The sequence below is a fragment of the Leucopleurus acutus genome (genome assembly GCF_964270905.1).
Source record: "Leucopleurus acutus genome assembly, chromosome: 20".
NCBI classification, from domain to species: Eukaryota; Metazoa; Chordata; class Mammalia; order Artiodactyla; family Delphinidae; genus Leucopleurus; species Leucopleurus acutus.
Genome location: NC_139162.1, coordinates 235,586 through 255,960, shown reverse-complemented (window position 1 = coordinate 255,960; position 20,375 = coordinate 235,586). Strand labels below are relative to the sequence as shown.

The 20,375-nt window shown below is 56.0% G+C and overlaps 1 protein-coding gene across 3 annotated transcripts; it reads left to right on the top strand.

Annotated features, from left to right (window-relative positions):
• Positions 1-72: 72 nt before the first annotated feature.
• Positions 73-15,992, top strand: DEF8 (differentially expressed in FDCP 8 homolog). 3 transcript variants are annotated; one of them, XM_082863096.1, is made up of 12 exons: positions 73-140; positions 5,296-5,429; positions 6,064-6,161; positions 7,531-7,680; positions 8,609-8,750; positions 9,969-10,133; positions 10,698-10,825; positions 10,961-11,074; positions 11,941-12,018; positions 12,595-12,735; positions 12,838-12,947; positions 14,057-15,992. In XM_082863096.1, the coding sequence occupies exons 2-12, from the start codon at positions 5,306-5,308 to the stop codon at positions 14,157-14,159; spliced, it is 1,353 nt and encodes a 450-aa protein (XP_082719222.1). In that variant the 5' UTR covers positions 73-140; positions 5,296-5,305; the 3' UTR covers positions 14,160-15,992. The 3 variants fall into 3 exon arrangements, with proteins under 3 accessions (XP_082719222.1, XP_082719223.1, XP_082719221.1); XM_082863097.1 differs by having other exon boundaries at positions 11,938-12,018; positions 12,646-12,735; XM_082863095.1 differs by having other exon boundaries at positions 11,938-12,018.
• Positions 15,993-20,375: the final 4,383 nt, after the last annotated feature.

The window sequence follows — 20,375 nt, the reverse complement described above, 5'->3', positions numbered from 1 at the left end:
GACTCCGCCTGTGCTGTGAGCCTCCGGGCCGCAGGAGGCAGCAGCGGGCGGGGCGGATACAGCGTATCGAGGGCGGCGGTGGATACGATGTAACGAGGCCGGCCGGCCGCACACAATGTAGCGAGGGCTGCGGCGGTCAGGTGAGCGGCGGAGCGGGCGCGGGCGGGGGTCTGGGTGGAGGAGACGGGGACGCTCGGGCCGCCGCGGCCCGGAGCTCGGAGAGCCCCCTCTCCCGACGCGGACCCCGCGGCGCAGGGGGCGAGGGACCCGCCCGAGGCCCCGGCCCGGGCGCAGGGCAGGATTCAGACCCGCGGGTCCTCACCTGGGGCCAGAGGGATGTGGAGACCTCAGCCGCGCCACCCACCCGAGCAGGGTTCAGCGGGGAAGGCGTCCCCCGGCAGATGACACTGTCACTGCTTCCGGCTGTCGACACTCTGTCTGTAGGATCCGTGAGGCCCGAGGGGTCGCCGTGGCTGTGCCGCCCTGCGCTGGGGCTGGACCACTCTGAGCCTCAGTTTCCTCATCTATGAAACGGGCGGGCGTGGTGGAGGAGACCTGCCCCTGTGCGGAGCCAGTTAGCGAGGGTCCCCAGAGTGTCTGTTGTTGTTGTTGTTGTTGTGGGTGAAGGTGGGGGAGGCCCGTTTGGGGGCGGCGTCTCCCAGACGCCGGGGTGGCTGCCGCTAAGCTTCTGCCGCAGACAGTCCTTCAAGGGACAGTAACTGTGCCCCTGCGGGGTCCTGGCAGGCCTCCTTCCAGGTGCGAGCAGTTAGGACGTACCTTCGGCCCTGCCCCCTCCGGGGAGAAGTCCAGGGGCCTCTGGTGGCAGCCGGGGTGATAACAGGTCCTCTTGGTGGCCGTGCCTCCCCGAGAACAGGAGAGGCCGTTTCGGGCACATCTGAGCTTCAGCCCCATGTTCCTCGGGGCCCTGAGACGTCTTGGGCTTTGTTCTGAGCTTTCCTTTCATTGCAAAGACGTGGAGTCCGCAGCCCCCGTGAGAGGAGGTCTCTGGAGGAGGGTAGACAGTGCAGTAGCGGGCTTCCTGCATGCCTCTCAGTGCCCACCTTCCTGCGTGCTCCTCTCTGAGGCCAAGCCTGAATTCCGGGTGCAGAGCTCTCTGGGGGGTGAACCTGGCGGGGAGGTGAGGGTTGCTGTCACTTTCCTCAAAGTCAGCTGCCGCGCACTACATCTGCCAGGCCCCTGTGTCGGGACATCATCTGTCTGCCCTCGGCAGCTCCCCTCCCACACCCCCAAATACGATTCTCCAGCTTGGCCGGAGAGAAACTGGGGCTGAGAGAAGTCAGGTGACCCCACTCATTCACTCACCCGCAGCCTCTCTGCCAGGCTTGAGATTGGCACTGCCCATAAGGGGGTTAATGAGAGATGCTTTTTCCAGGAGAGCCTGTAGCCCAAGGAGGGCTGCTGGGAAGAGTGGAGGTGTTCCTGCCTTTGAGCTCCTCCGGCCATATTTTATTTTATTTATTTATTTTTCTAGGTAGGGCCTGAGAACCTGTGCTTTTTATTTATTTATTTTTTAAATTGAAGTACAGTTGGTTTACAACGTTCTTTTAGTTTCTGGTGTACAGCAGAGTGATTCAGTTAAATATATAGATATAGATAGATATATTCTTCTTCATATTCTTTTCCATTATGGTTTATTACAGGATGTGGAATCTCGTTCCCTGTGCTGTACAGTAGGACCTTGTTGTTTATCCATTCTATATATAATAGTTTGCATCTGCTAACCCCAAACGCCCGATCCAACCCCCTACTCCTTCCCCCTTGGCAACCACAAGTCTGTTCTCTATGTGAGTCTGTTTCTGTTTCATAGATAAGTTCATTTGTGTCATATTTTAGATTCCACATGTAAGTGATATCATATGGTATTTGTCTTTCTCTTTCTGACTTATTTCACTTAGTATGATAATCTCTAGGTCCATCCATGTTGCTACAAATGGCATTATTTCATTCTTTTTTTTTTGAGATTTAAAAGTGATTTCTTCATTTCCAGTTCTTACTGATTTCATTTCTCACATACACTCTTTAAGAAATAAAGGACGAAGTAGGAAATTAAAGTACATTAATAAAGACACAGCAGTGTTTACAACACACACCCATGTCATCACATCCTCTTGTTAAGTGCTGTATGTTTCCCATGCTCAGGCCTCACTGGACAAATTCCGTTTGAGTCTAAAACAGTAAACTATCACCCTGTGGTCCAATAGATGGGTGAAAAAAAATACTTTTGCAGTTCCCTGGGGACAGGACAGGGTTATACACTGGTTGAGCCACAGCATCCAGGCGCACAGGTAAAGAGAGAAAGGGTGGGGTTGGGTGGGATGCCAGAAACCAGAGAGGTGAGGTGAAGGGAGTACAGGAAATACCTCCTGAGGGAGGGAGTCTCCACTTTCAGACTTTTTAATTGGAGTAAAATTGCTTTACAATGTTGTGCTAGTTTCTGCTGTACAATGATGTGAATCAGCTATATGTATACCTATATCCCCTCCCTCTCGGACCTCCATTCCACCTCCCCCCCGCATCCCACCCATCTAGGTCATCACAGAGCACCAAACTGAGCTCCCTGTGCTATATTGCAGGTTCCCACTAGCTATCTGTTTTACACACGGTAGTGTGTTTATGTCAAACCTGATCTCCCAATTCATCCTACCATTCCCTTCTCCTCCCCGTGTCCACACATCCATTCTGTATGTCTGCATCTCTATTCCTGCCCTGCAAATAGGTTCATCTGTGCCATTTTTCTAGATTCCACAAACATGCGTTAATATACGATATTTGTTTTTCTCTTTCTGGCTTACTTCGCTCTGTATGACAGACTCTAGGTCCATCCACATCTCTACAAATGACCCAATTTCACTCCTTTTTATGGCTGAGTAATATTCCATTACATATATGTACCACATCTTCTTTATCCATTCGTCTGTCAGTGGGCATTTAGGTTGTTTCCGTGTGTTGGCTACCGTGCATAGTGCCGCTGTGAACATAGGGATGCATGTATCTTTTTTTTGTGTGTGTGTGGTACGCGGGCCTCTCACCGGCGTGACCTCTCCCTTTGCGGAGCACAGGCTCCGGACGCGCAGGCCCAGAGGCCGTGGCTCATGGGCCCAGCCGCTCCGCGGCACGCGTGATCCCCCCAGACCGGGGCACAAACCCGCGCCCCCCGCATCGGCAGGCGGACTCCCAACCACTGCGCCACCAGGGAAGCCCGCCTCTGGCCATCTTTGAAAACGCTGGAAGGTTTCTGGGGCGAGACCCCGGGGGTGGCTCCTGATCCTCCAGTCTCTTGGGGGTGGGCTGATCAGCAAGTGATGTCACAGACAGTTTGCTCTGCAGCGACTGCGGGTTACAGGCTTAACTGTCACGCACAAGTGCTTAATCCTCACCCCCCCTCCCACCCCGCCCCAGGAGGCAGGCATGCTCCCTTATTTATGGGCAAGAAAATGCTCTTCGCTGGGGAAGGCAGCATTACATCAGGCCTGTCTGATTCTTAATAGTAACAGCGATAACGATAAGTTGCAGCTGGTGTTTATTTCTGGCCAAGGTAGTCAGAACTTTGTATTGACTAATTTAATCTTTAACTCTACACAGTGGGTACTGTTATCATCCCCACTTGAAACAGGAGAACTCAAAAGCACAGAAAGCCTCAGGCATTTGCCCAAGGTCACACAGCTGGAGCTGACAGCTGGGATTTGAATAGGGCCAATTTGTCTGCTGACCACAGGGCTGTTAGGGTGATCAGTCAGGATCTGTGTTGGCTGCAAGAGACAGAACTCCTCCCAGTAACAGTAGTTTAAACAGAAGTTTCTTTCTGTCTCACGTGAATGAAGCCTGGCGGTGAGCAGCTCGGGGCTTCCTCATCACTCCGGAAGAAGGGGTTAGTGAATGTGGATCTCGCTTGTTTGTGGCAACTGGGTCTCCCCTGCTCTGGGGGCTTCCTAGGGCCCTGTGGCCCAAGCTTGCCATCTTGGGTGGTGACCACCCTGTGTGAGCTGCCCAGAGACATCAGGTCATAAGGGAGACTGTGACTTGGGCCCATGGCGTCTGTGTCCTGCCCTGTTTTGACCTAGGGGCAGCTAGTCAATGGGTGCCACGTTCTACCAGGCTGGAACTTCCCCACATCCCACCACAGAGACCAGAGAGGCAGGTGAGGTCCCGGGGCTGTGTGAGAGTCCCTGCCCAGGTGCAGGGCAGCAGTGGGCAGGGTGGGGTGGCCCTGGGCCATGCACTCTGGCTCAGTTCTCCTTTCATGGGGTGGAGGGCAGATAGGAGTCAGAGGATTGCCTTGTATAATAACAAATTATTTCAGACGGTAACCAGGTATAAGGAAAGCATAACCAACATCCATGCCCTTACTACAAAGTTTTAACAAACATCTGTCCAACCTTCTGTGAACTCATTTGGCCCTGAAGCAGAGAGAGGCTAAGGGATGTGGACCCGCTAGTTAAGTGGGGGGCCCTGGGAGGCAAACCCCACCAAAGTCCCTTCCTCTGTCTCAGGAGCACCAGCCCCGTGTGTTCGCGGTTTGCTGAGCTCTGCGCAGGGGAAAGCAGTGCCAGGCTGTGGACCAGGCACTTCCTGCCTGTTTCCTTGGGTCCCGAGGTGTGGGACTGGGCGTGGGCTCTGGCCACATGGGGCATCAGTGCAGCGCCAGCCTGGGCCACACGGCGACTACACAGCGTTCGTGGGCCCTCCCCTTGGGGCACCGGGAGGTGGGCTGTGCCAAGGCCACACTGCAGGTGGCAGAGCAGGCCTGAGCCCTGGCATCAGCACTGACCCTTCTGCTGGGTGGGGTGGGGGGGTGGGGAGGGCGGGTTCTGCATGCTCTGACTGGAAAGGAGCACCTTGGGTCCAGGGCCAGAAGGGAGGAACTGAGTCCCGGCAGGTGTGATCCTGGGAGCCGCACAGCTTTGGCGCCTCGGTGGACAGGGAGGGCGTGGCTCTACCAGGGCAAGTGCGGCAGGCGGGATCAAAGGGGCCCGTGCTGGAGGTCTGACTGGGCGCGCCCTTCTGGCCCTGCCTGCGCCATCAGCGGCTCGGACATCGCTGCTCTTTGTGAGGGGGCTCCAGCAGTGGGCGCCGGGGTGAGGGGGCTCGGCTGGTTTGGGGAGGGTCTGAAGGGGGTGGCTGTGGTGTGGGGATGTTTGGCCCGGACCCTGCTGGGGAAGGGAGAGGGGCCAGGCCTCCCCTCCAAAGCTCCAGGCACTCAGAAAGGGGAGGGGACCGCAGCGAGCCCGGGAGCCGGACGCCCACCTCTGCCCCGCCCGGCCCGCCCGCCCACAGGTGGGGTGCTATGGAATATGACGAGAAGCTCGCCCGGTTCCGGCAGGTCCACCTCAATCCTTTCAACAAGCAGCTCGGGCCCTGGCAGCATGAACAGGGGCCTGGCAAGGAGGCCCTGCAGGTCGCTTCTGAAGGTGGGTGCTGGGGGCTGCTGTGCGGGTGGTCTGACCCCGTCACACCGGCCCCCCCTCTACAGGGTTCCTCCCGTGGACACGCGGGGACCCCCCTCTTCTCTGCAGCACAACCCGCTTTCCACCTGTTGCATCCCCTGGGGAATGAACACTCCCCAGGGCAGGGATGTGTGCCTGTCTTGTCACTGCTGTGTCCCAGGGCCCAGCGCACAGCACGTGCTCACTTGGAGAACGCTTGGGGCGTGAACTCAGCGCCAAGATCTGGAGGGTGAGAGGTCAGCAGGATGTGAGCCCCGAGACTGTGGATGGAGCCAACGGGGTGCCGGGGGCCCCGGGGGTGTGTGTGTGCAGAGGTGGCCGGTGTCCACACGGGGTTTCACGTGTTCTGGTGTGCTCCGGCGGCCCTTCTCGAGCCCGCAGATGTACTCACGAGGCGTGGGCCTTAGAAATCGGCATGTTTCTGTAGCATTTACTGTTTTTGCACGGCACTCTCCTGTCTGCACAAGGATTCGGGTTCCTTTGCAAGTGCAAACAGGGCCGATGCCAGGGCAGGGCCCTGCTTCCCTCGCCTCCTATGGGCTCCACGGCTTCCTCCTGGGGGTGGCAGGCTGACTCGTCTCTCTGCTGCCCTTCCCAGAGGCCCTGCCCGAGCTGCCCCCGGGAGAGCCAGAGTTCCGCTGTCCTGAGCGCGTGATGGACCTAGGCCTGTCCGAGGACCACTTCGCCCGCCCTGTGGTAAGGTTCAGGGTCTGCGGGCGGGGAGGGGGACAAGGTGAGCCCCCAAAGCGCGAGGAGCCGGCCATGTCCACCTCAGCAGGGGCTCCTGGGCCTGGAATCTGAGGCCCACGTGACACCTGGCTCCCACCCCCAAAACGTGTTTGCGGTCCTGTGGGGATGGGCTGGACCTGGGGTTGGGAGCCTGGGCTGCTGTTCTGAGCGCCGTTCCCTCCCCTCCCGGGTCCTGTGAAGCAAATGTGAGAGTTAATTCCACCTGGGGTCCCAGGGAATCCTATAGTCATGCTGTAGGGTGAGGGAGAGGACGGGAGAGGGGAAGCCCCCTGCCCACACCCGCTGCCCACTCAGCTAGGCAGGGCCACTCTTGTCTGTGCTATATTTTGTTCCATGGAAATCTTGCTGTTTCTTTTGTTTGTTTGTTTGTTTGTTTTCTAATAAAAGGGCTATAATAATTTTTTTTTAAGTTTGAAAATCTTCCCGTTTTATGCAAACTATCTCCAACTTTTGAGAGAAACGTTATAGTAACATTCAAATATGATTCTTAAAAAATTCACCTGGAGACCCCAGTTCTCGTCTGCTGTTCATGTTTGTTGTTCATGTGGCCTTTAAGCTTTGCGCTTTGCTGCTGCAGATACCTATTTCATTTATGTGCTTTGCATCTTTATTATAACATTTCTGAGCCCCTCCTATGGGCCACACACTGGTTTCCAAGAGAGGTGTCCCCTCCTCTTTGCCCGGAGGCTCAGTGTACTGCGGGGAGGAGCACGGCTCCTGAGGGCAGTGACACTGCTTTCCTGGGGCAGGATCAGCCCCAGCTCTGAGCCCCAGCTCTGAGCCCCGGCCTGTCTCCCTGCCCCTGAGTCTAGGGGCTTTGTTGGGCCCCGCCCCCGGTCCACCTGTGAGGTGCTGGGGCCAGGGGCAGGTGGGTGCCCGGGGTGTCTGTGAGCTTGGTGACCGAACCAGAGGCCACTTCCTCTCCTTGTCGACAGACGAGTGTCATTTCCCGGCTTTCCTCCAAGAGGAAGTTTTGTAGAAGTAAGCGAAATAGCATAGCCAGAAAAGCGATTGGATTTCTAAAAGAGGGAAGTTGTGTTTCGAAAAACATCCTGAATTAGGTCTCCAGAGGCCCGTGGGTGGACAGGTCCAGAGAGGGGCAGGTGGTGTGGTGCGGCTCCTGCCTCTGCTGCCCGGGTTCCCGGGCCTTGAGCAGGTCCTCGGCCACCTGGGCCACCTGGGTGAGCAGGACCAGGGAGGTCTTCTCTGGGCCCAACTGCCTATGAGGCTGGGCCTGGCCAAAAAGGAGAGCACGCAGGGGGCATCTGACCGTCACCGTCCCCAAACCCGCCACCTCCCGCCTCCACCCGAGCAGGGCCTGTTCCTGGCCTCTGACATCCAGCAGCTGCGGCAGGCCATCCAGGAGTGCAAGCAGGTGATCCTGGAGCTGCCGGAGCACTCGGAGAAGCAGAAGGACGCCGTGGTCAGGCTCATCCACCTCCGGCTGAAGCTCCAGGAGCTGAAGGTGGGTGCCGGCTGCCCCCCTCCAGGCAGCTGGAGCTGGGCTGGGGCACGCACGTCCGGAGGCCGGGCCGCCTCTGGGGCAGCGCGGCTGAGGTTCCACCCTCCGCACCCGACTGGCTGAAGCTACCCAGGCAGGCGGGAGAGAGATGGGCCGTCACCCCAGGTGCAGCCTGTGTCTCTACTAGTCTGATGGTAATCACAGTCCTGGGTCATGTGTCCACCCACTGGAGCAAGTGGGTCAGTTAATCCCACCTTGAACCACGTGACCCAGAGCAGGGGGTGGTTTGCCGAAGGTGACAACAGAAGGGCTCATGGATCCTGGAAGCCAAACACCACAGGGGTCCATCATGTAGTCCTTGAGTCTGTGCCCTGTTTGACTGGGGCCCCACCGCATCCCTGCACTGGTTCCTGAGTCCCTGGGAATATAGAAAGTGGAGTGTTCTTTACAATATAGGTAAGGCTATGGCACGAGCTAAGACACCCCCAAATACAGTGGCTTAAAGGAATTGGTTGTGTAGCTTTACTCATGTGGAAATGTTGTAGGTGGCCCAGGGCCCATCCGGCAGCTGTTGGTATCGGAGACCTCAGGTCCTCCTTTTTCGGTGCTCTGCCAGTCCCTGGCAAGTCCACGACAGGCCCCCACTGCCTCTGGGCCTGCACCCAGCCAGCAAAAACAGTGTGGGAAGGGCAGCGAAGGCCCTTTCACCCCTGCTCACGTGCCACCTAGGTACAAAGGTAGTCTGTAATCTGGGTGGTCCCGGCCTGACCAATCACTGTGTTCTATTGTAAGGGAAGGGCTGTGGCACTGGGGTAAATTTCACAACCTCTGCTACACGTGGTTACCTGGGAGACGCAGTCAAGGGGCTCGTGTGACGGGAAAAGAGCTGCTGCCTGGCTCACCTGTGACCCCTCCCTGGCCCCCTCCCCAGGACCCCAGTGAGGATGAGCCCAACATCCGAGTCCTTCTCGAGCACCGATTCTACAAGGAGAAGAGCAAGAGTGTGAAGCAAACCTGTGACAAGTGTCACACCGTCATCTGGGGGCTCATTCAGACCTGGTACACCTGCACAGGTGGGCCGAGACCAGACTGCTCCTTCTGGCCTGGCACTCCAGGCCCCAGGGGAGGGGGACTTCTCTGCTGTGTTTTCGGTATTTACGAGCCCTGCGGCATGGGGGGGATGGGAGGTAGAGCCAGGGATGAAAGACCCAAATATCTGCCTTCACCAGGCTCACATCACTAGCCATGCGTGGCTATTCGAATTTCAGTTAATTAAGGTAATAACTAGTTGCTCAGTGGCACCATGCACATTCCAAGTACACAATAGCCACATGAGGCTGATGGCCACCCATTGGACAGTGCAGACAGGACGTTTCCATCATTGCAGAAAATTCCATTGGAGGTGCTGTTCTGGATGAAAAATCAAATAAATAAATGAAATGGTATGTTAGACATATAGTGAAAAAGAATAAGGGAAGGGACTAGTATGTGTTGGGGAGGGGGATGGGTGCTACGTTAGGGTGAAATGAAAAGGCATCATGTGACATTTAATAGAAAACTTGGAGGTTGGGGGCAAACCAGGAGTATATCTAGGAAGGAACATTTCTTCAGGGGAGCTGTCTGTGCAAAGGCCCTGTGGTCAGTGTGTGTCCAGTGTCTTCGAGGAGGAGCAGAGAGCAGTGTGGCTGGAGCACTGTGTCAGGGAGGAGGCATGGTAGAGGTGGGCTCAGAGGTGGCTAGAGCCTTTTGCGTAAGTGCACTGGGGCCACGGGTGAGTGCAGGACATACTTAGGTTTTAACTCCGGCTGCTGAGCTGAGCATGGCCTGAAGGAGGGAAAGTGATGGACTGTGACCAGGGTGGGGCATTCGGATGAGAAGGGGCCAAGTGCAGCCCTAGCTGAAGGACTGGGATGACGTCTCAGTAGGTGGAAAGATGGAGGCACTGAAACCTGAGCTGGGAAGACTGGGGTGGGATTGGTAAGGAAGAGCTGGATTCCACTCAGACAGCTTGGGTTTGAGCCCTTTAGGCACCCAGATGGGAATGGCAGGTAGGCCCCTGGCCCTTTGAGTATGGAGTTGGGGGGAAAGGTCTGCACGTACCTTCAGGGCAAGACTTGGGTGGGGACTGAAGGGACCTTTGACATTTGGGAACCTGCAGTGGTGCCTGGAGAGGCTCTTGCGTTGGTCTGGGAATCGGAGTACAGGCCCCTGGGGGTCCCGGCAGCTGAAGGTCAGCCTGGGCTGCAGGGTGACCACCCTTCTAAGAGGCACGTTGTCGGGCCCCCAACCAGGGTGTTACTACCGCTGTCACAGCAAGTGTTTGAACCTCATCTCCAAGCCCTGCGTGCGGTCCAAAGTCAGCCACCAGGCCGAGTATGAGCTGAACATCTGCCCCGAGGCAGGGCTGGACAGCCAGGATTACCGCTGTGCTGAGTGCCGGGCACCCATCTCTCTGCGTGAGTACCCCCGGGAGAGCAGGGCACAGGGCGGAGGGGAGCTGCCTGGGCCAGGAGCCCTGCCGACAGCTGTATGAGAAACTTGGGTGCGTGCGATGGCTAAGGGTAGCGTGACTCCGGGGCACGAGTCCTGCTCCTTTCCTGGGGGAGCGACAAGGGGCTGCTCTGGGTGCCTTTTCACTTCCCACCCGGGCAGAGTGAGGTTGCCACGTGTGTCCCCTAGGAGTCCCTGCGGGGTTGGGCTGCACTCAGCCTCCCATGTGTGGCCCCATTGTCACAGAAAACCCACCTCGATGGGGAAATCCCGCAGCAGTCGCTCACAGGCTGTGTATCGGGCCTTCTTCCCAGAAACATACTGCCTCTGGCAGTCGCCTGGCGGGAGTCCTACTATTGTCCCATTTTACTGGTGAGAAACAGGGAAGCAGGGTGGCCTAGAAGACGATGAGTCGGGTGTGGAAGGTGGAACCCTTGGCCCCGCTGGTTCTCGTCCTGTGTGCCGTGGGCGCAGCTGGGGGAGGGACCTCGCAGGTCTCCCAGACTTTGTAATGCTTTCCCTCTCCACAGGGGGTGTGCCCAGCGAGGCCCGGCAGTGCGACTACACCGGCCAGTACTACTGCAGCCACTGCCACTGGAACGACCTGGCCGTCATCCCAGCGCGTGTGGTGCACAACTGGGACTTCGAGCCGCGCAAGGTGGGTGGGGAGCGCAGCGAGGTGGAGCGAGGGGCACGGCCCTGGGGTACAGCCCCCGCTGGCTGGGGATTGGGTGGGGAGGGGGCGTGGCCTTGGGGCGTGGCGCCGGAAAGTGCCCCCCACCCCCACCCGCAGGTGTCCCGCGGCAGCATGCGCTACCTGGCGCTGATGGTGTCGAGGCCCGTGCTCCGGCTCCGGGAGATCAACCCTCTGCTGTTCAACTATGTGGAGGAGCTGGTGGAGATCCGGGTGAGGCTGGGGAGGGGGCGGGCGTGGGGCGACCCTGCCCCCCCGGGGTGTGGTGGATCGGGGAGATGCCGCCTGCTTAGCTGGGCCCCGCCCCCGTCCTTTAAGTTAAAGTCGCTAAAGCAACTGTCCAGCCACAATATGAAACACAACACAAGGATCAGAGGCAATCTGAATTTTTCTGGTAGCCACATTAGAAAAATAAGCAGCAGGTGAAGTTCATTTCAGTGATGTGGTTTATCTAACCCAACCTATCGGTGTACATTACGGAGATACGCTGCACTGCTTCTCTTTCTTGCACTAGTCTTTGCGTCCCAGTGTGTATTCTCTACTTAACCACGTCTGTGTGCTCAGGTGCTGGACGCACCTGAGAGTGGTGGGGGCCACTCTCTTTGCCATTCAGCAGGAGGCCGGGGTGGGGCACGGGCAGGTGAGGGTGCCTCAGGCTAGTGCTGAGAGGGGTGGGGCTTGAAGGGGAGCGGGCTGAGGCACGGCAGGCTGAGCTGCCGAGATCCCGGGCTGAGGAGGGGTTAGACTGGTCAGTCTCCATCGATGGAGGCAAGCTCAGATGCGCTCGAGGTCTGTGTGCACGTGTGGAGCTGGGCTCGGGGGAGAGACTGCGGACGAAGGAACCTCAGGGTCCTGCCTGGCCGAGAAGCTGTGGCTTGAACTTGAGCTTGGCTGGAGCGCTCAGATCCGGGGCTGTGCTGGGGAACGGGAAGGTACCTCCTGTCCCCTACTGACCCAGAGCGTAAGGTGACATGACTTCCTACAGAGCCAGAGCAGGGCCAGCCCCTCCCCCACAGACACACCAGGCACAGCCCATGCCCCCACCAGGGATGCCCACCGGCCCCTCTCGTCCACAGAAGCTGCGCCAGGATATCTTGCTCATGAAGCCGTATTTCATCACCTGCAGGGAGGCCATGGCGGCACGCCTGCTCCTGCAGGTCAGCCCGCCTGCCCCGGGGGTGGGGGGAGGGGATCTGTCGGAGAGGGTTGGGGGGAACAGACCAGGGCCGTGGGGGGATGGCTTGATGCCTTGCGTGTGTTGTGCTGTTAGCAGAAGGTCTCCACACTGTCCCCGGGAACACTAGGTCTGCCGTAAACAAACAGGCATTGTACCCACAAAAACCTGCTGTGATTCCATCCCCGTGAGGGGCGCTGAGAGGAGCGGGTCTCATCCTGCAGCCTTCATGGGAGTCTCCATGGAGTGGACCAGGCACGGGCCAGCCCAGGAAGGGCTGACCACGAAACACTTTTCAAGGCTCATCTGTTTATTTGTTCCACAAATACTCACTGGGCGCCTGCTGCAGGCAGACAGTGTCTGGGTCCTGGGGGGCAGGGAGCGGAGCAGTGCCCTTCGGGTTGGGCAGAACAGAAAAGTAGGAAGCAGCGTGGCGGGGGGTGGCGAGGTGTGTGGATGAGATACAGTGGGGAAGGGGGCCCAGCTGCAGGCGAGCCGGGGGGGTGGGCAGCGCGAGGGCGCTGGCCCGCCACCGGGGTCACGCTGGCTGGGCCCGCAGCTCCAGCACCGGCAGCACTTCGTGGAGAGCGACGAGATGTACTCCGTGCAGGACCTGCTGGACGCGCGCACGGGCCGCCTGGGCTGCTCGCTGGCGGACACCCACACGCTGTTCGCCAAGCACATCAAGCTGGACTGCGAGGTGGGCCCCCCCGCGGGCCAGGTGGGGAGGGCGGGAGGGGGGCTCTGGTGGACGTGCCCCCCACCCTGGGAGCGGGCACTGACCATCCCACCTCGCCGCCAGCGGTGCCAGGCCAAGGGCTTTGTGTGTGAGCTCTGCAGAGAGGGTGACGTGCTCTTCCCCTTCGACAGCCACACGTCGGTGTGCGCCGACTGCTCCGCCGTCTTCCACAGGTCGGTGCTTGAGACCCTGACCCCCGACCCCTACGCTGACCCCCACCCCCTCCGATAGACACGGGGAGAGGGAGGGAGGGAGACACTGGGGCTTGATCTTCGCCGCCGGGTTTCAGATCTCTTTGCCTTGATCCTGAGATGTGGACTTAGACCCTGATGGTGAGACTCAGCTGAGTTCCGCTGGGAAGAAGCCCCCGTGGGCTGGGGAGGGGTGCGCAGCCCAGACCCCGCGAGTGCGCACATATCCGGCTGGCTTCCCTCCTCCACCGGGACTGAGGTTTAGCTGAGGCCAGGGCTTCCTAAACTTCTTAGCTCTTGTGATTTTTTTTCAAACGTTCCCTAGGCCACAAGAAATACCTAACATTTTTGTGTATGAAGTACTTAGGTTCAAACAACTTAAGCATTTGTGTCCTAAAGACTTGTGGATGTTTGGAAGAATGATACACAGAAATCGGAAGAAAGATGTGTGAATTCGTTAAGCACAGTTACCAATAGGCGCGCGCCTGCTGGGCCCACACAGCTTCTCACACTGGGCTCAGGTGGGACCTCGCCACCCCTGTTTCAGTCCACACTGGTTTTTCCTGGCACTTGGAGTTCCTCAGAGCCACCGCCGACCTCATAGGTCTGCAGAGCTGGGATTGCGGTCGCAGTGACTATAGCAGGAGCTGTTGTTAAAACCGTGAGCTCCCTCGAGCTAGCAGTTTGCATGGTGTCCTGTCAAATACCGCTACGCCCCCTTCAAACATTTAAACTGCCGTGGGGACCGTGTGCACCTCCGCAGAGCCCTGAGTGGAGGCTCTGCACGGCAGTGGGGACAGGTCGGGGGTCACTGAGCTCTGAGCAGAACCCTCCCTGTCACAGGGCCACAGGTAATAGGTGTGGAGCCGTTAGGAAGGGCCCGCACACAGGGACAGGACAGCAGGCCTGGCAGGCACGCCTGGGTGCAGCCCTCTGCACTGACCCTTTGGGAGAAACTCTGCTTCAGTTTCCCCGTCCATCTGGGGGGATACTGGGACCTGACTTAAGGAGCTTGTGAAGAGTCGGTGGTAGATGTCTACGTGCAGGGAGCCATGCCCCTTCCCGGGCTGACCCTGTCTCCCTGCCCCCAGGGACTGCTACTACGACAATTCCACCACGTGCCCTAGGTGTGCCCGCCTTACCTTGCGGAAGCAGTCACTCTTCCAGGAGCCTGGTCCAGACGTGGACGCCTAGAGCAACGGAACCCCTCGTGGGCCTGTCTGGGGCCCGCCCTGCCAGTCGTTGCCGAAGTCAAGGTGTTTCTTGTGCTCTGGAGACCCTAGGCTACAGCCCCTGGACCTCTCCCCAGCACCTCGGGGACGATGGTAAGCTCTGGGGGATGACTGGCCTCGTGGGGCATCACAAGGACCATCACCCCCTAGCGCTTACCAGGACTTGGGGCAGCCACGCCTGGCTGTTTTCCGGCTGCTGTGTGGGCCAGGATGTGCACCCCCTCCCCGAACTGCAGAGCTTTAAGGGGAGGGGAGTAGGGGAGGGATTCTTCTCATCTCCCCTTGGCCAAGAGCCCCCCACGCCCTTGGGACCAAGGCTGCTGGGCCTGGGCCACCCTGGAAATCCTGGAGGGCTTCCGGGGAGTGGCCGACAAGACTGAGGATGCCAGCTGCACACACTCAGCCTTGGCCTGAGTTTTATCTGCGGTGGATGGTTTGGGTTCTACGTGGAGGCTCCCTCCCCCAGCCCCTTGTCTCTCTGGGGACCTCTGGTTGTCCCTGGCTGGGGCTGTTCATAACTATCTCCCAAGGGCCCTGCCCCTGCCTCCCACCAGGGTTCTCTCTCTGGGTCCTCCTCTGGCGGGCCAGTCCAAGGGTTACTGGCTTTTTCTACACAACGTGGAAGGAAGGGGCCACCTAGCTGTCACCGCTGGGTGGACTGGCCGCCGCTCCTGCCTTGGCCCAGCCCAGCTTACCCTGGTGTTCCAAGCTGGGGGGCTGGGGGTCCCACCCAGAGAGGCTGCCCTGCTTCCAGGTGTGGAGCAGGGACTGTGCCCCCGGGGGAGGTCAGGGTTAGGTGAGAGGGCTGGTGACAGTAGGCCTGGGACCCAGTGTGCCGAGGAGCTGCGTCCTGCCACCACGGTGCCTGCCTGCAGAGACCTCGGAGACTCCGACCGGAGGCCTTCTGTTTGGGGGCCTGAGGTCAGGCGCCAGAAATCTTTGCTCCAGCAGAGGGAGCCCGGGATGCAGGACTGACCCCCAGCTATCCAGTGGGGGAGCTGCGTTTGCGGGGACCCTTGGGAGACCCTGCCGTCCAGGGGAAGGCCCGTGGGAGGAGGACGTCTCAGGACACGGCTGCGCGGTTCTGCCCTCCTCCCCGCTCTGGAGTGTGCTGACTATTGACGCACAGGTGGGCGGTGGGCAGGGGGTACAGCCACCGGGGCGTCCATCACCTTTGGGAAGCCCGAGCAGAGGCTCGGCCAGCAGAAAGGAAAGGCCAGCCTAGTTAGCTGGTGGGCCGACGTGGGCGGTGGGTAAAGACAGCGTCACCCCCTCCTCACCCCTCTGCACCCCAGGGAAGCCCTGTCCGGTGGCTTTAGGCGATCCCCTCCTTCTGTGCTGAGCACAGTGGGAGGCTGGCCCCCATCGGGACCCCTTTCTTCTCGGGGTTGAGCGGGGGTTAAAGGCTAAGTGCCCTCTTCCTACACCCCAGATCTGCACACGTCTCACCGCAGCATCGCATTTCTGTCATAAGGATATTGGCTGTCCCCGAATTTACCGTGTCATCAGCACACTATTCCAGTTACTATCACTGTGTCCATAAGAAACGTTAGTAGCTGCCATTTGTTGGGCAAAGTTGGCTCTTTTTTTTTTTTTTTTTAAACTACCCCCATTACCTCTGCCCCATCTCCCCCTTCTGGATGACAAATTCTTTAAACAGAATCATGTGTGGGTCTTTCTGAGTCCAACTCGTGGTAGCAAGAACCCACCAAGGAACCAGTTAGCATGGGCAGGCCCTCCCAGGAGAGCTGTGTAATGGGCTGCAGCCCCTGTCTCACTAAATCTGTGTTCTCCAGACCGTGGTATGTGTGCTGAACTGGGGACAGGGCAGGGTTTGCTTGACATATGAATCAAACACAGGTTTAGCCACAGCCCACAGCCCTCCCCATCCAACGGGGTCGTCTGTAATCTGGGCATCGTGCCTAGGCCTCAGTGTGCTGACCCCTCTAAGAGACACTAAAACACATCCCTGGTGGGGCTGTTTGGGTGCCAGAAAGCGCCGGGCACAGCCTGGCACACGGAGAATGCTCAGTGAGTAGAAGCTATGTCTTCTCTGCATAACCCTCCCGGTGGAAAGACTGTCTCGTTAACGCACTGTAAGTAGTGCAGGCCCCAGGTCTAGCTCCTGGGAGCCTCTCGCGTCTTCACAAGCTGGACCCTCTGACAGGGCCCTTGGACTTCAGGAGAACCCTGCACGCCCTCCCAAATTACATTCAAACCTCTGTGTAGGTACATGGCTCTAGAGATATGAGCCCTGGTTTTGACCAGGATCTCAAAGAAAACATCAGGAATGTGCTTGAGAAGGTGCCTTTATCCAGCTACATCCAGACAGGCTGGTAGACAGCAGCCCTACGGCCGAGGAGACCTGAGAGCTCGATGGGGGCACAGGCAGAGGGTGGGGGAAAGGCGTGTGAGGGGTCCGTGGGCCTGGTGCTGGCACCCCCAGCTTCAAACAGGTAAGGCTGCACGTGGGCATCACAAGACACAGCCTCCACCCACCCCCTTCAGGTATGAAAGAGTACTTCCTTTTAACCTTTTAATTTTGACAAATTTAGGTTTACAGAAGTGTTGCAGAAACACTCCCAGGTACCCATCTCCTGGATTCCATAAATGTTAACATCTTGCCCCATTTGCTTCATCCTTTCTCCACACTCTTGTGAACCATGTGGCAGTTAAGTTGCCCCTTTGCCTCTAAGTAACTCGTGTGTTACTCCCAAACAAGGACGTTGCCTTCCACGGCTGCGGTGCGGTCATAACATCAGGAAGTTGACATTGATTTGGGACCATAAAACCTACAACAAACCGTATTCAGATTTTGCCATTCAGTTGCCATGTCGTTTTAGCTTTTAATCTGGAAGGGTTCATGACACTGACATTGAAAAGCACGTCCCTGGTGGCGCAGTGGTTAAGAATCTGCCTGCCAATGCAGGGGACATGGGTTTGAGCCCTGGTCCGGGAAGCTCCCACATGCTGCGGAGCAACGAAGCCCATGCACCACAACTACTGAGCATGTGCTCTAGAGCCCGTGAGCCACAAGTACTGAGCCTGCGAGCCACAACTGCTGCTACTGTGGCAGCACAACAACTGAAGCCTGTGTGCCTAGAGCCCCTGCTCTGCAACAAGAGAAGCCACCGCAATGAGAAGCCCGCGCGCCGCAAGGAAGAGGAGCCCCCGCTCACCACAACTAGAGAAAGCCCACGTGCAGCGACGAAGACCCAACGCGGCCAAATAAATTAATTAAAAAAAAAAAAAAAGGAAAAGCACAGGCTAATTATTCTGAAGACTTTCCTTCAGTGTGGGTTTTTCTGATTGTATTTGGGCTTTGCACTTTTGGTGGGATTTTCACAGAAGTGATGCTGTGTCTGTAGTGTGTCATCTGTCCTACTCCTGGAGATGCTTTGGTCCCCGTCTCCTGTGTCCTTTTGACATGTTCCTGGCATTCTTTAGGCATTTGCTTCCTTTCCAGCGTAGCAAGGTATTCCAGGCTTATTCTGTAATTTCCCCAGTCCCAGCCCTGGAACCAGTCATGTTTCTGAGGAGCCCCAGAACCTTCTGGTGGAGCATGGCACTCAGGAAACAAGATGTGGTGGTTGGTTACACTCATGGCTGGGGTAGGAAATAGTACTGCATGTCCATTTCCTTATTGGTCTATAAACATATTAAAAACCATGAGTTTACACTGATACTTCCAATTTCAAAACAACACAAGAGTCATTCTTTCCCTTTTTCATATTTGCAATTCCCTTGCTTGACAGTGAGACACCCGGCTCCATTATCCATAATATACTTATTTGCTCAATCCTAGAGTACACACAAAGCACCTTCAGCATTGCTCACCTATGCTGGTGAAAAACAAGGCTACTAACAAGCGTTTAATATTTGTTTAGATTCTTTTTTGTCTCTAGTCTGAGGGCATATAGTCAAAATAAGGTGTTTAAAATTTACTTGGGTGTTTCTCCCCCTTCGTTGTGGATACGCGATTCATGCGCAACACAGTTCCGTTCATATACTCCACTGTTTTATTTCCCTACCCTTGTTTACTTTTGTTTCTGCAATATGTTAACATGGTTCCCCAATCAGAACTTCCCAAAAGGTACAAAAGTTACATTTCCCCCCCATCCCCATAACCAATCTCTTTAGTCTCCGGTTTCTCCTTCCTGTGTTTCTTTTCGTACAGGAGTAAGATACGTGTGTATTTTATTTTCCCTTCTTTCTTCCACAAAAGGTAGCACACTCTACTCTTGCACGTTGCTTTTTTTCAATTAATAATATATCCTGGAAACCACTCCACATCAGCTGAGTTCTTCCTTATTCTACTATTATGGTAGCTATCATCATTTACAACTGTCTTACATTCCACCGTGTGGAGGTGCCATTTTATATGTGACTATTTCACTCGAGACTCTTCAGGCTGTTCCGTAGCTCTTGCAGTTACAAACAAGGCTGCAACAAATAATCCGTGCACATACATTTTCTTTTGTTGTCAGTGTATCTTTAGGGTATAATCCTAAACGTGGGATTGCTAAATCAAAAGAAATATATTTTTCACTAGGGTTCAATGCCCCTCGGTAAGGGATGTGCAAACCTGCACTCTCACCAGCAATGAATGAGGGTGCCAGTAACGCCACAGCCACACCAAGAGAATGTGCAGTCACACTTTTTGATCATTGCCGATCTGAATGATGAGAAATGGTATCTGTATAGCTTTCATTTGCATTTCTCTTGAGGTCAAGCTTATGTTTCAGGATCTAGTTTACTTACTTATGAATTCTATGTTTTGCCCACTTTTCTATTGGATTTTTGGTATTCTCAATCTTTAACAGTCCTTCACTTATGAGGGGTATTAGCCCATTATCTGTAAGAAATTTTCTTCCAGTGTGTCATCTGCCTTTGACCTTGTATTTTATCCTCATAGAAAAGTTTTGTTACCTTTTCATATGGTTAAACTGATTAATCTTAAATTTCCTCTAGATTTTGAGTCCTAGAAAATCTTCCCAACACCCAAGTCAAAGACATTCATCCGTGTGTTTTGTAGTACTTCCATGGTTTCAATTTTTCCATTTAGATCTCTCATCTGTTTGTTTATCCTTGTGTATGCTGTGAGTTATGAATTAACCATCTTTTGCCAAATTTTAACCAGCTGTCCTGCACTATTAAAAAAAAAGCCTATCTGTATCTATTTCTGGACTTTCTATTGTATTCTACAGGTCTGAATACCTCCCTGATTCAATCAGAGAGGTTTTATAGTGTGCTTTAATGTCTACCGGGGATAGTCTCCTTGTAGTTTGTTTTAAATAACTTTTCCTGGATTTTCTTTCATTCAATCTTCTTAAAGCACATATTTAGGTAAAATTTTAATGCCAAAATTGATGCTCGTAAGTGTCAAAATGAAAATACCAGAAGCAGGGTTTCCAGGGATGTTAAACACCTGAAAGCAGAGGCTTGGCTGGGCCTCACCCGGGAGGTCGCCCCGTCGCGTCTGGTCACACGCCGAGTCGCCTAGGAGAGCTGCTTTGAGCGCCGCTCCTTCTCACTGTACAGGTCCCTATAGCAGCTTATTGCATCATTGATTGCTCTCGAAACTTTCAGGCTCCACGCATCATCAGGGCTGTTACTGGTAAGGACCTGCAAGCCAGCCTCGAAATGTGAGAAGGCTGCTGACAGCTCCCGCGTGGTTAGTTGGCGCAGGGCAGGTGCAGCCTCTTCACCCTCCTCCTCCTCTCCTGCCGGTTCCTGCTCCAGCTGCACCAGCTCCTCATTTGAGAGACCCTCCTTGTGGGACTGCAGCAGCTGGTCCACGTCAGCTTCTCCCACCTCTCCGAGGGCCACACTCTTGGCAAGGGTCACAATATTTTGTTGAACCTGGGCAATGTTGTCTGTTTGGGAAACACTCTGGAACTGAACACACTCGGGCCAAATCTTCTTCCACACACTGTTCATTGTTGCTGGCCTGAGCTCCTCCCAAGCTATTGCAATGTTGTCCACGGCATCCATGATGCTGTACTTTCTCCAAAACTCCCTGATCTCAGCTGTATCGTCCCCATCTGTTGCTTCTAGGATGTGCTCAAAAGTCCTTCTCAGGTAATGAGCTTTGAAGGTAGAGGCCACACCTTGACCCATGGGCTGGATGGAGTCAGCTGTATTGTCATGAAGATATTCCACTCTTACATTATCAGAC